Consider the following 14,050-nt stretch of genomic DNA (forward strand, 5'->3'; position numbering starts at 1 on the left):
GCTGAATCGATTCCTGTCCGTGAAATGTGACCATGTGCACGCGCTATCGGATTTGTTAGAGCGCATGAGTGGAATTCTGGCGCGCGATTGGTGAAGGCCAAAGCACGTGACTGCGCAGGTGAGCCAATGGGATGAATGACTAGGTGCTTTTCTAGTGTATGGAATACAATAGGAGGGACATGCACCCTCATTGAGGATCCTGACTGCAACCAAAATTCTACTTAAACCATTCCGGCAACTCGCTTGTTACGAACGCCTTATTATCGTACAATATCTTTAAAATATAAGCATTATCATTGTAATATATGTTCTGGTACGCATTTTTATAACTTAGAAATTGCTTCATAGACGGTTGTTGAATAGTATTAATAACATCGCTGCATAGACTGGTTCCGGTCCTTTCACCTACGGTGGCCGAGCGGCGCATAAACGGAAACGCGTTTCACGTGGCCCCCACGTGAAACGCGATGCTGCTGTAGCTCCCTCGTGTGGCCTCAAGCCGCGATTACCGTTCCAGAGCGGCCGCAGGACGATTCTCTCGCTACGAGTCGGGCGGGTGTTTAAATAATGTTGCCTTAGTTTTACTGTTGGAGCCTTAAACATTTACGTTGCATTGTAGTAATCCTACAAATGGTCTCGTGTAACTAACATGGCTTGCAGCGAGCAACAATTCTACAACACACTGCTGGGATGCTGGGAAAGGGCGTCCCCCCTCTAACGACTGCGAGGAGTGTTGACGTCCTGGTCTTATGTTCTTCCATCTTCACGAGTGGCTAATCACAATTTTTTACGGCATTGTTTTAATGCTTAGACATTTCAATTTCCGCATGTCACAACCAGAGGTCAGGAGCTTCCGCTTGATGTACATTTCATTTGTATGTCCAGTGACGTCTCTATAAAGGTAGACGTACAGTACCGAGAGCCAATCTGACGGGATCTTTCCGTACGTATCTCTGCAGTAGAAAGTAAAACCAACATGCCATGCCTTGCACAAACCTGCACACGCAGTAGGCCAATATCACAGATCGCTTCTCGCAAGGGAGCGGCTTTTAGGAACTCTGTTCGGGGGCTCTGGAGGTGGTCACGATCTGTGAGCTGTGAGCCACCAGGGCTGAGTGAGCTCCCCCCGGCTTCAGGTTCCCCGCAATCCGCCTCGCCCGACCTGCACGACCACGAGGCGACTCTGTACGTACACGTGAGTGACCCCCCCCCCACCACCACCAACTCCATACTAAAGTTGAAGATACCACAAGGTTTTGTGGGCTGGAGGGAGGAAGGTCTGTCTGTTAAAAAGAAACGGCTCATGTCCACGTGCATCCGTAGAAGTGTGAGAAAGCACACGGACGTGGCATCATAGCAGCACAGTTTAACAGTGAATTGTCCTGCACTGCCCTGTGCCAACATTGAATAAAAACTCATTAAAAATCCACCGGCTCTTCGGAAGTAGATACACAGCCCTCGGCTCTTGTGTGTCTGGGGCTGTCCCACGCTCGGTCGGTTTGAAGACTGGTTGTGGAGAAACTAAAACACCGCCGACTGTCCCATCGCCCTCCAGTGGCGGTCACCGCAGTGACCTCTTGCTGACCCCTGTGGGTTGTTCGTGGAACGCGGTGAAGTCCACGGAACCTGCCACACGGAGTGGTGTTGAAATGGGACAGACGTGCTGAGGGCAATGACTACCAGAAGCACTTAATAGTGCAGTAACTACGTTTAGGGCAGCAGAGGTCAATGCAGATAAACTATTGTACTGTGCTCTCTATGCTTTCGCCAGTGAGCCCACACTGACCACCACGCTCGACCCGCACGACGTGGGGAGGCCTTCATCCAGCAGTGGATTGTCAAAGGGGCCGTACAATTATATTGTAATTACTGTATCAAGGTTGCTGCTGCACGAGATTCCATTACCGGTTCCGAAAATCAGGATGCGGTAAGGGGCCGTCCATAAATGACGTCACGCGCCTGGGGGGGGGGGATTTGAGAAATGTGACGTCACATCAAAATGTGCAACTTTAAATGAATATAGATTTATTATAACAACACCAATTGAATACGCACTACAATGACAATAGTTTAAAGCGATTTGAAGCATGTCTTGTTTTCAAAATGGAAATATGGTTTTGGGGGGGGGCAGAGCTTTGTGACGTCATATTTGAGGGGGGGGTCTGACTTTTTGTGACGCCGTGTGACGCGGTGGGGGGGGTCAAAAATCGCGTGACGTCATTTATGGACGGCCCCAAACCCCGTGAATGTATAATAGTGAGAGGTGGGCATACCCACATTGTACCCCACCACTCACGCCGATGAACTGCGGTCACCCGTCCACACTGCTGCTGGGTGGACAAACGCGGTCGCGACGATGTAGTAAGATACGTGGCCCCATTGCTTCATTTGCTGTGCCCAGAGATGGAATCGACCAGAATCGCAAGTCCCAGTGTGCTAATTATACCATCACGCGATCACTCTTAATTTCTGATAAAAGATAAACGCGTTTATTGAAATACATTTCAATATGCGCTCCAAAGCGGTAACCACGTTTCCCCGATTTTCTCTCCGTGCGGTTACCGGTAATGCCAACAAACAGCTGATGTTTAATTGTCCCGGCAGTCGGTCTCACCGCCACGTGTTTACGGCAGCTCCACTCCCACCACTCAACCCTTTCGGCAGGGGGCTCCATTGCGACGACCTTGGAAGGCAACTGTGGGTCGGTTGTGGCAGAAATCGCATTAAAACGTGGAGACAGATGTGTGAAGGAGACACATCTTCCGATTCTTTGTTTTATTTACATTCTCCACAGCGGTGCTAATGACTATCTGCGTCGAACTATAGGAGCCATATCGACAAAGGATCATTGCCCGTAAGATCGCAAGTTTCCCTGATTGTTGATGAGACGCCGTCGAAAACGAGCTCGCGTTTGCTTGTCCTGAAACAATGATGCTCAAAGTAGACCCTCTCAGACGACTGTACGGCTCTTTAATAACGACAATAGTTATATATCTTTACTATGGATGGATGTATGAAGGAGACTGCTGGTTTATTTTACGATTCATCGTGGATGGAATTGGACATGTTGCTTTGCCGGTACAGCAGCACGTCTATCATAATCAGCAGCACTCCAATAATATAATACACACATTCTCAAATGTCTTAAAAATCTGCAAATTCTAAAAGTATTACAACACTTTTAATTTGGGGCACCCCCACGGTTCATGATAACTCAAAAGTGCCAGAGTTCCTAAAATCCACATTTTAAGAGTGGATTTTGGATCTATTTTGTGAGCGGCTAATTCCTCTGTGACGGAGATTGTTTTTTTTTTAACGCTGCACATTGCAAAGGAGCCAGTGACTTTTTTTTTTAAATGAGATAACAAGTACAACAATGGAAAGTCTTTGAACAAAAACCGATCCGGCACATTTGCTTGATTTGAATGTGAAACAAAATAGTTTATAATCCTTGAATTTATCACGGAATAATGGAGTAGTTAGTGACGCGCGGCGCTTCTGTAAGACATCGATGGGATTCGTGGAGTCGCGTGGCTTGTTCCTCTCAAATCCCACGGCGCACCGCGTGCACAATCTTCTTAGCAGATCTTCACGTATTCACGTCTCTGGTATGCCACAGATCATATAATCTGCCATGTGATCCCTGATATCGACGCAGGTTATTAGTCCTGCTGTAAATCACTGGTGTCTCAATTGCATTCATGAGACATGGACGCTTTTTTCTATAACAGAGGTTTTTTTGGGTTAGACCGCGTAAATATATAAATGTGTCGTTAAACCCGCCACCACCCGACACAGCCAACGAGTAAGGGTTGTCACGTAAACAGAACGTGCCAATTCGTCACTAGTACAGGAGCACACCGGTGTGTTGGAGAGCCAAGCCACAACATTTACAATCTGAGTACGACGTTTCGCCAGTAATCACAACTAGCTTCATCAGGCGACAGCCAGATTTGTGGAGAAGTCCACCCGTTTCCTTCCTTATATAGAGGCGTAGACGTGGTGACCACGCTTCTGCGCTCTTGCGCAAAGTGGGGGGTGATTACTGAGGCAAGGCACATTCTGCATGCGCATTATGCGAGCCCTTTGGTCTTATCCTTCCTGTCCATTGCGTGTATTAAAATAGCGTACCAAAGGTAATCCCTATTGAAGTCTGGTGGCCTGTATAGGCATGCATTTTAACAATGTATTATGTGATGATTCGCTTCCACGCAGCACGAAGTCGGTAGCTATCCAAACGGTTAAAATTATTTTTATTTCTTTCAATTTTGATAGATTATCTAATTCTTCATGGCCAGTAACAGAACTTCTACGTTATCAAAATAAATTGAGTGTCCTTGTTGCCACGCGTGTTCTGCTATTGCTGACAGTTGTATTTGGGAGAATTTAATATTTCTCTGATGTTCTTTTAGTCTCGTGCTGATCATTCGTCCTGTTTGTCCAACATAACGTTTGCCACAAGTGCAATTAATCCTGTACACACCTTCTGGTGATAGCTTCGGTAATTCATCTTTTGTACCAGATATTAATTTATGTATGTTATGTACTGTGCCAAATCTAACTCGGATGTGCTGTTTTTCCAAACATCTGGCTAGTTTATCAGTTACTCCCGCAATGTACGGTATTTTTATCGTTTTAATTACTTGGGCAGTTTCAATGCTCGTGTTATTTTGTTTGGTTTTGGCATTCAATGCCCTGTTGATTTGTGCATCATTGTAACTGTTCATTTGCAGCGCTTCTTTAACATGTTTAATTTCACTTCTCAGGCTGTCACCATCTGACACTTTCTTAGCCCGACGAATGAGCGTCTTGATTAGATAATATTTCTGTGCAGGGTGATGGTGTGACTCTGCATTCAGATAGGCGTCGGTATGCGTTTTCTTTCGGTAAACACGTGTGTTATTTTACCATTTCGACCTCGTCCGAGCAGAATATCCAGAAATGGTTTGAGTTCTGTCAGCTTCCACTTCTATGGTAAACATGATTTTCTTCATTTTTTTTTATTTTGACTGGGATAGCTATTTCCATTTTTAAGCATACATATAAAATATTTCTGCAGTTTCTCAGTACAGTTAACGTGTGCTGTGTGAAGGCACAGGTACATATGTGATTGGATTGGCCAACAAGGGCAGTATGCTCTGTATGTTTAACATGGGATGTGTTTATATTGTTCATCTTTTTGAAGTTGAATGTCAAAAAAGTGGGTAAAAAACAAGCTTTTTCAATTCACACACTTCTATTTGCACTGAAAAGTGGGAAAGTGAAAGCACCCAGAGACATGTGGCGCAAGCCCATGATAATACTGAAAAAGCCATACAGATGGGTCAAGCAGGATGCTTGCTGTACTGTCATCGCATGCGTTTCACACTGTTATTTACTTGATACACCAGTCCTGCTTCCCAAAAGACTGATGACAGGCGCCACGGTGGCAAGATGTTGACTCCCTCGCCTGGTGTACAGGAGGTCGTGCTTTCGATTCCAATCCTGACGCCTGCTGTATATTTGGAGTTTGCATGTTCTCCCTGTGGTCGTGTGGATTTTTCTCCGGGTCCTCCGATTTTCCCCCTCACATTACAAACACGCTTTGAGAGTATTTGGCTGCTATAAATATCCACATGATAAGCCACTTCATTGAGGTATCATATGTGGCCAGGTCGCTTCTGAAAATTAACTCTATTGCTCAGTGGGCCTTACCTGATAAAATAAAAAATATATAGTTTAGTTTTTTAGGTGTGTACCACCATGCATGGTTGATGTTTTCAACCATCACACAAAGTGTCAAGCAAGTGATGAGGCAACATATCTCTGTTGGTGGTTGTCAAGTCAGCAACAAGGGACATTTCATGTATCAATGAACACTGCACTTCCTACAAAGTGGAATTACATTTTATTTATTCTGGAGAGATGTAGGCTGAGTCAACGTGCCAACTGGGATTTTGAAAATCATACCCTTCCAAATTGTGTTTAATGCTAAAACTCATGGCATCACCATGTGTGATGACACTACTGCGTTGCAGTTTTGTTGATTTTGTGTTTGAGGAAATTGCAAGTGGACGATATATATATTTTTTAAACCGACACAATGACAATGATACTGATGCTGCTTATAATGATGCCTGCATGCTTGCCTCTCGTTGTGCTCCCCCCGTGATAAGTGGCCCTACTGCCAGCGGCGATGCTCGTACTGCAACTTCAACAAATACGTGTCGCGTGCCGTGGACCACGCACGCATGCGCAAGTGCCTGGTGCGTGAGCTGGAGTCGTTGCTTCTCGCAAGCGGTGTCACAACGTGAGCCCACGCACTCATGTGCCCACGCGCCCACGCACCCACCAATGTGAAAACCAGGGGGGGAACAATTATTTCATTAATCAATTAATTCCGTGTGTAGAAAACAATGGTTTTACCTATGTAACAGGTTTGCATTACCCCTACAAGCAATAGGGAAGATGCTGCCATTTGTAATTAATTCTAAAATAAGTCTCTACTTTAGCCCTTCAGTGTGTTTTCTGGTTGTTACTTGTGTTGTTCAGCACGATGTTCGACATTTTACTCTGTGTGCTAAGAGCTTTTTCGAACAACCTGAAAACACATCAGAGAGCTATACAGTACAACCACAAAAACTTTAGCCGGAGTCTCTACTTTGTTAAACCCCAGTTAATTTCAACACAAAGTTTGAAATGTTTCAACAACAGAGTAAAGACGATGACATGGCGAGTCAGTCCCCAACCGCCAATTAGAAGTCAGCGGCCTTCCGAACGTTTTGGCCGCTCTGCGCGGTCGCAGGATCTCGTCGGTGTTCGTGGGGGGCGGCACGCCAAGCCTGGCGGAGCCGCAGACGCTGGTGGCCGTGCTGGAGGCAGCGTCTCGGCTGGCGCTGGTCCCTGCTGGAGCCGAGGTTTCTATGGAGGCGAACCCCTGCTCCGCTGCGACGCAGAGGCTCGTGGACTTTCGCGCCGCTGGGGTCAACCGCATCTCGCTCGGTCTGCAGGCACGTGCCGCTTGTGTGATATGCATGGACACAGAGGTGGCTGCTTAGCTCAGAGGTTGAAGCTCTGAGCAGACACAGCTGAGATCCTGTGTTGTTGGATCGAATAATTTTTGTTGTTGCTTTTATTGAAATTCAATGCGAGCCCGGTATAAAGCGCCGATCACAGAACGGAGGGGGAACAAAAATGCCACGAACAACAGCAGCAGGCCGAGTTGGGAGTGGCAGGGCTGAATCAAGGGGGAGTATTGGGCTCAGGTGGGGACCACGAGCGAGGGCATCACAGTTAATATGTGAAGGGGAAAAGGGTAGGGGAAAGATAGCTAACATATTGGAGAAAAAGGGGGGACAGGGTAGAGGAGGGGAGGAGGGGCAAACGAGGGAAAAGCATGTGTTGGATCCAGATTTATGCTGCATGTGATTTAGCTGTTTTTTTAAGTGGAGTGAATTCATGGTCTCAGCCTGATCATCAATGACTGAAACGGATTTAATGAGGACACCAGGCTCCGGGCAGGCGGCGGCTTAAGGGCAAGCACGTGAGAACTCGGAATGAGGAGGGGGATATAAGCGGGAGTGTGCGTGAACGGGAGGAGAGTAGCCCGGGAACCAAAGAGAGAAGACATCTCGCCGCTGCCGCTCAAGCCGTCAACGAAGCCTCAACCCTCACGCCGTCACCGGGCAGGTGTTGGCTGAACCCCCCGCCCGGGACAGACGGGTGAGTGGGTATGAGGCAGCGTAGATGAGGGCAGTGGTGGAGATGCAGAGTTATAAGAGTCGCTGAGTGCAGGCTTGCTGCATGCAGAGTCACTGGGTGTGGAGTTGCTGCGTGCAGAGTTGCTGAGTGCAGAGTTGCTGAGTGCAGAGTTGCTAGGTGCAGGATAAGTGAGGTTCAGAATGGATGAGAGCGAGGAGAAGTCAAGTGTATGTGACAGTAACGATAGATATAGGAGTGCCTACAACTGGCGCGTGAACAGGAGTAATAAAGTGTAAGCAGGTGACTTTTTACTACGTGTCGGTGTGAGTGTAGTTTTTAAAGACACTACACATGGACACCTTGTAAACAAACACCAGGGTGGGATTTATTTGCCACAGTTTTTCAGACACGGCTCGGTCTTCCAGGAAAAGTGTTGTCTGTTTATAAATGAGCAGCCCGAAAATAGGGCTGCGTTCCCACGGGGGGCTGAGCAGCAAATTAAAGATGTCCATAGTCTGACGAGAGGCTCCTAAGATCCCGGCTGAGAGGCTCGATCCAAAACTACTCTGGCGGGGTTGCGGTTACACGTTACACTGACCACTTTGTGTGCATCACAGATTAATTGCGCTAAGCCATGCACGTGTTTTTCACAAAGACAATTCCTCCATAGTGCACGCCTCGCTGTATACCAAGAGACAGCCTCGGATACATTTTAAAAAGGTAAAGTTGCAGCCTGCCATGCAATAGCTTGCTTTTGCGATTGCTGACGGACGGGCCTTCGCTAGAGGAATGGTATTTGGCCTACTCTTCCATGCTGGCCAACTATCTTCAAAGATGTGGGAGTACCTACACCTTACCACATCACACATTACCTTATTGTGGTGTACCCACTTATACTGCGTGACTAACCTAAGTTAAATGGCTTGAGTTGTGCACAGTTTGGTGTTTGCTGCCCCATCAACCAGCATCCGTGGCTAATGTGAACTGCAAGACATGGAATTGCGGGCTTGATTAGACTTTTGAAGCCTTGATGGTAGGCGTCACTGATATTCAAAGTGCAATGGCTTTCCCAGTGGCATTGTCTTAACGGGAATCCTTGGCATAGAAGAAGAAGACGATGATTGATGCAAACATAGATTATTTTGGGATGCAATGTGACAGGCGTATACTACAAATTCCGTGAATGTTAAGCGGGACAAATAGGTCCATTCTTGAAAAATTGCATATAGAGGAGAGGGGCTACTGAAGGATGTACACAATAGAAAGCTGAGCATATAAGAAGTGGCAGCAGGGGATCTGCTAAATTAATGAATTATTTTATTGCCTCAGGTGTCTCTAGAAAAGGAGATGTCGTCCCTCAGCGCTATCTCAACCGCATATGATGAAAACAACTGGATCGAGTGATTTCTATGTGTGTATGTATGTTGAACTTCTTTCGCAACGTACGTAGCCAACCATGCTAATCGGAGGTGCGGTGACATGGCAACCAGATTTTTGAAGTTTAAAAACGAGGAGCAAGTGCATATATGCAAAGTAAATACTGTAATAATGCCCTTACAGTTTGGATTTATATTGCATCCATATGCAACCACATCTCAAGATGATCCACAAATATGAGGAGGAAACCTGAGAATCTAGAGTGTTATATTATGTGGGGAATTTATGTTCGGAACTTGTGAAGATTTGTGAAACTCCCAGAGCTGGCTGCGATGTGAATAAGAGATGTAACGCAAAAAACTTCATGAACTCGTATATCATGCAGAAATAATTGTCATCTCATTCTATGCGTTTTGGGTTTTCTCCAGTTTTCTCCCACATGCAAAACACTCTAAAAAGGAATTGGTCCAACATCCCAATGCTGGGCCCTTCTGAAAAACACATCTGTCCCTTGAAATGGTTTCGTCTTTTTCATAATTTTACTCCAATTGTGAGAACAGCATCTTTGAAAAAGAAACTAAATGGTTATTCAGAAGTCACTCAAAGCAGTGCATAACCGTGGATTGGTAAACAGTCCCTGAACGGGGATATTACAGAGTTTTGGCAGCAAATTCATCATCTTATTCGAGATTTTGCATGGATTAGTCACCTCGAAGTGGTATCCTGGTAGCGCTACATTATTTTATACAACCCTTTCCACATGTGAGAGGAATACCTACTTGATCTATTAGCCAGACATTTGTTGGTACCATCTGGATGGGTAAATTACAAAAAAAAAAATTTGCCCTAAGTGATGGCAAATGCATCCTATTATCCAAGCCTTCGAACGAATCCTACAAGTGTCCCATAAGTGTCAGAAAACTGGCCCTATTATCTGCGAGCCTTTCCCGCAAATCGAGCTTCAAACAACAGGAGTAATACCACAGACGGTACGATCGACCAATTATATCTACACGGATAAAGAGGCGTTATATTGTAACTGTAAAAACGATTTAATGAATGAGCTGCGACTCTGCCTCCTGCAGGCTCTAAGCGATGCTGACCTAAAGACGCTTGGGCGGGACCACACGGCGGAGGAGGGCGTACAGGCGCTGGCTACGGCAAGCGCCGTCTTCCCAGGCCACGTGTCGGCCGACCTCATGTTCGGGAGGCCGGGCCAGCATCCCGACTCTTGGGAGCAGGAGCTACGGGCGTTGCTGGGGTCGGCCTCGACGCTGGGGCACGTGTCCCTCTACCAGCTAACGCTGGAGCGCGGCACGGAGTTGTTCGCCCGTGCCGCACGGGGGGAGCCGCTAGCCCTACCTGACGCGGACGCCTGCGCCGAGATGTACAACGCGGCCCGGGAAATCCTGTCCCAGGCCGGACTCCGCCAGTACGAGGTGTCCAACTTTGCAAGGGAGGTGTGTGCCACGTGCAAATGGTGATGCCAGAACTGTTTGTTGTGCTGCTGCTGCGTGTTCCACGTTCGTTAATTCATCGAGTGCTTCCCTTTCACTACGAATATTAATGTCTCTAAGAAAGCCTCATTGGGTCTGGAGACATTTTTTGGAAGTCCATGCAATGTTTTACTTATTCCTTTTGAAGGAGGGTGTAATGAATACATGGAGAAAATTAACATATACGGAGATTACACTCCAAAGTCTGCACAGATGGGCTAGAAACCCAGTTGAACTACTGCCATCTAGCCACTTCACAGTTCCGCAAGCGAGTGTCTCGTTCGCATGACGATCTAAATGGCATCTGTTAAAACCCCACTTTTACCACCATGCGAGAAATTGAGCCTCTCTTGCTCATGCATCTGTCCCCCCGTTTACTGATGACATTTTTACACTCCAAACTTCATGGCATCGACTGTCCACTCCAGGATTCAATGTTTTGTTGAGTTATTATCAGGGGTGCAGCCACACTTTTGGGGTTATTGATGATGTCACAGACAGGACCCGCACATTCCCTCACTTCGCCACAGATAAGAAGAGTTCCACTGCACCATAATTGTATTACATATACTCAAACTACTTGCAACTAAACTCAGTGATCTGCCTGCCGTTCGTGCGCTCCTGTGTATTTCAAAGTTCCGTCACAGCATAATCAGCATGTTTGTCATATTGTTGAAGGGAGAAAAATGCAGACTCTGAATAGTTTGATTTTTGTCCAATCTTTTGCCGTTGCCTGTTCGCCACGTGTCCAGACACCCACACATCTATAATGTGTGGGTGTCCATCTATAATGTGTGGGTGTCCAGACACCCACAGAGGCTGCTCCCCTTGTTATTGGTGACTTACTGAAGCCGTCCACACAACCAGGGAGCTTGCATACATGACCTCAAAGACACAGCCCTACTGACCTAACTCCAGCACTAGGCCCCCCTGAGACACCCACTAACCCAGTTACGTTTGATTTCATTCTTGAGATAGATATAAAAATACGTTTTCTTTACATTTTACTTCAGCCAACGGGGCTCTAAATGATTAATTATCTTCCAGGAAATGCACATTCACTTCGGTTGCCCGCACCCAACCGGGACAGGGTTTAGCGGAACGCTCACCACCGTGGTGCCCACGTTGGCTCGGAGATGTTAACTACCTCGCCCGGTATACAGGAGGTCGTGGGTTCGATCTCAACCCTGACGCCTGCTGTATATTTGGAGTTTGCATGTTTTCCTCGTGGTCCTGTCGATTTCTTCTGAGTCTTATAGTTTTTCCCTCCACATTTAGAATCAACATGCCTTCAGAGTATTTGGCTGCTTATACATTTCCGCTTGATAAGTCACGTTGAGCTATTATTTGCGAGGGCCACGTCACTTCTATATAGCTCAGTGGGCCTTACCGCGTGAAATAAAAAAATAAGTTTAATAGCTCGCAAGTGCGGTCTTTGCAGATCGCAGGTGAAGCCGAACACTTTGCCGTGAAACCATTGACAAAATTATCCTGACAAGGGCACTTCTCCACGCATCGCTAAATGCCGCACAACAAACACATTGAGTGGATGGCCGCCGAGGGGTGTAATGGTCATCGCACTGGACTTATTATCTGGAGGTGGCCGGTTTGACCACCCAGTGCGCAGCAATTGAAACAATTGTTAATTTCTTAAATCAAGTCAATTAAATGTTTTTTTTGCTTAAAGACGTGGCGCATTTCTGGCACACATCTGCCAACCAAATCGCCACCACTATACTCAAATCACGCCCCCCCCCTCAACCACCTCTGTCCGGCAGTTTAAATGGGTAAATGATTGGCACGCTGTTTGTGATCAGATAGTGTGGGTACTCCCATTTCTTACAAGATGTCTGTCGACCATAACAGAGTAGGCCAAAATATCCACCCTCTAGATGAGCTCTCTAAATCTCCCTCGAGTGAAAGCCCTTCTACCAGCAGTGGTGTGCAAAAGAAATTACAGAGCTGCACCTTTAATCGTTAAATAAGTGGACAGCTTTCCAGTGGAGAAGGACCTTTGTGATATCTGTGAATTTATTTTAGCATTCTAAGAAAAAGTTTTTCCGGGAGGTGAACTGTTTACCTCCAGGGCTCTGCACGCTCTGCCCCCCTGGTGGGATTGTGTGTGCAGCATTCACCATGCAGTTGGCACCCCATTAAACGGTTCATCTAAAGTGGCGGTTTTTGGCGCATTTACATTTTGCCCTCCATTAAAAACAATGGGGCTAAAGCGAGCTGCCCTTAGCTGGCACATGTGCACGACTTACATCTGTTGTCAGCTGAATTTCTGCTTGATATAAAGCGGCGTGTTTTTCAGGTTGAATTACGCCGTTCTGTATTTCTCAACTACAGTTTTTCCAGGTATTGTGTCTGATAATGAAACTATAAAGTACTCCTGAATGCTTAGCCACCTTCCTATTATCTGTGCTTATCCACAGATAACAAGTCAGTGGAAAAAATAACCCCATTTTGGGAAACTATAGAGGAGTCATCGTGAAAAATGCCTTTGTTTTCTCCACACCTTGTCATCGCGTCCTTCCTTCTGCTTAAGCTCACATTCACCAACCTGTCCTGACAAGCTTGGTGAAATATGGGCAAATTACGCCCCGTGTTCTGCACGGCATTGGGATGCCCTCATCCAGCAGTGGATTGACCAGAGGACTGTAAATGTGCATTTACCTATTCGGCTTCGGATTTGGCTGCACCGCTGTTGAAACTACACTTTGCTTTCACTAACCTGGATGAATTGGGATGAGACCCTTGTTTTCATATAAATTGTGGAGCAAAATCCAACAACTAATAATGGCACGACATGTCGTGCCACAGTGCACACGCACTGTGATCACTGTACGCAGCGTGGCTCCAGGATCCCACGTGTTCCCTCTTTCACTTGATCCTTGCATATCGTTGTCAATTTGGAATTTGCAACTGCCGTGGTCATTTATAGCCATTGTGTGAACCTGGTGAATGAGGTTTGGGAGCATTCCACATAGATGAGCGGTGAAGTAAAGCTGCAAAAAAATGTGCAAAGGTACCAACTGTGGCACGGCAGCAGATCGAGCCATAACACTGTAGAAACAATGATGTATACTCTTTGTTTTTTCGGTAATGTCACGTAGGTAAAAAAAACGAAAACAACTAAATGAAACGATGATGTGGTCAGGATTTTTGACTAAAAAAAGTCCGAAGGTCACTCGTTCGAATTTCGCTCGTAGGTCGACTTGGCCAATCATCCTTCCAAACTCGATAAAATGGTAACTACTTTGTGGTGAGCCAAACATGTTTGTTTTGTGGATGTTTGGTCCCCTGCCATGTGGCTGTGCCATTTCCACCACCAGTTCCGTGCCATCATAGGAGATGGGTGTTGCCGTATTGGAGCAGGGAAATTATTGGCATCACCTTTGATTCCTCATTTTCCTTCACGTTCCCCATCGCCAACACCACTCGCACGTGCCGCTTCCATATTTTCATTATCAGGAAAATTCGCCCCCTCGTCAACA

At 46.4% G+C, this 14,050-nt stretch overlaps 1 protein-coding gene across 3 annotated transcripts in view; it reads left to right on the forward strand.

The window, feature by feature from the left end:
* Positions 1-16: 16 nt before the first annotated feature.
* Positions 17-14,050, forward strand: part of RSAD1 (radical S-adenosyl methionine domain containing 1) — a 49,793-nt gene continuing 35,759 nt past the window's right edge. Inside the window, exons 1-4 of one of the 3 annotated variants that reach the window (XM_078610846.1) lie at positions 17-118; positions 6,156-6,289; positions 6,785-6,989; positions 10,143-10,517. In XM_078610846.1, the coding sequence (XP_078466972.1) occupies positions 6,231-6,289; positions 6,785-6,989; positions 10,143-10,517 (639 nt within the window). In that variant the 5' untranslated portion in view covers positions 17-118; positions 6,156-6,230. Of the gene's footprint in view, positions 119-169; positions 1,196-6,155; positions 6,290-6,784; positions 6,990-10,142; positions 10,518-14,050 lie in introns of those variants that run through there. The other 2 variants (XM_078610845.1, XM_078610844.1) reach the window with 2 other exon arrangements.

This window comes from Lampetra planeri, chromosome 35 (genome assembly GCF_965212315.1).
Source record: "Lampetra planeri chromosome 35, kcLamPlan1.2.h2, whole genome shotgun sequence".
Lineage (NCBI taxonomy): Eukaryota > Metazoa > Chordata > Hyperoartia > Petromyzontiformes > Petromyzontidae > Lampetra > Lampetra planeri.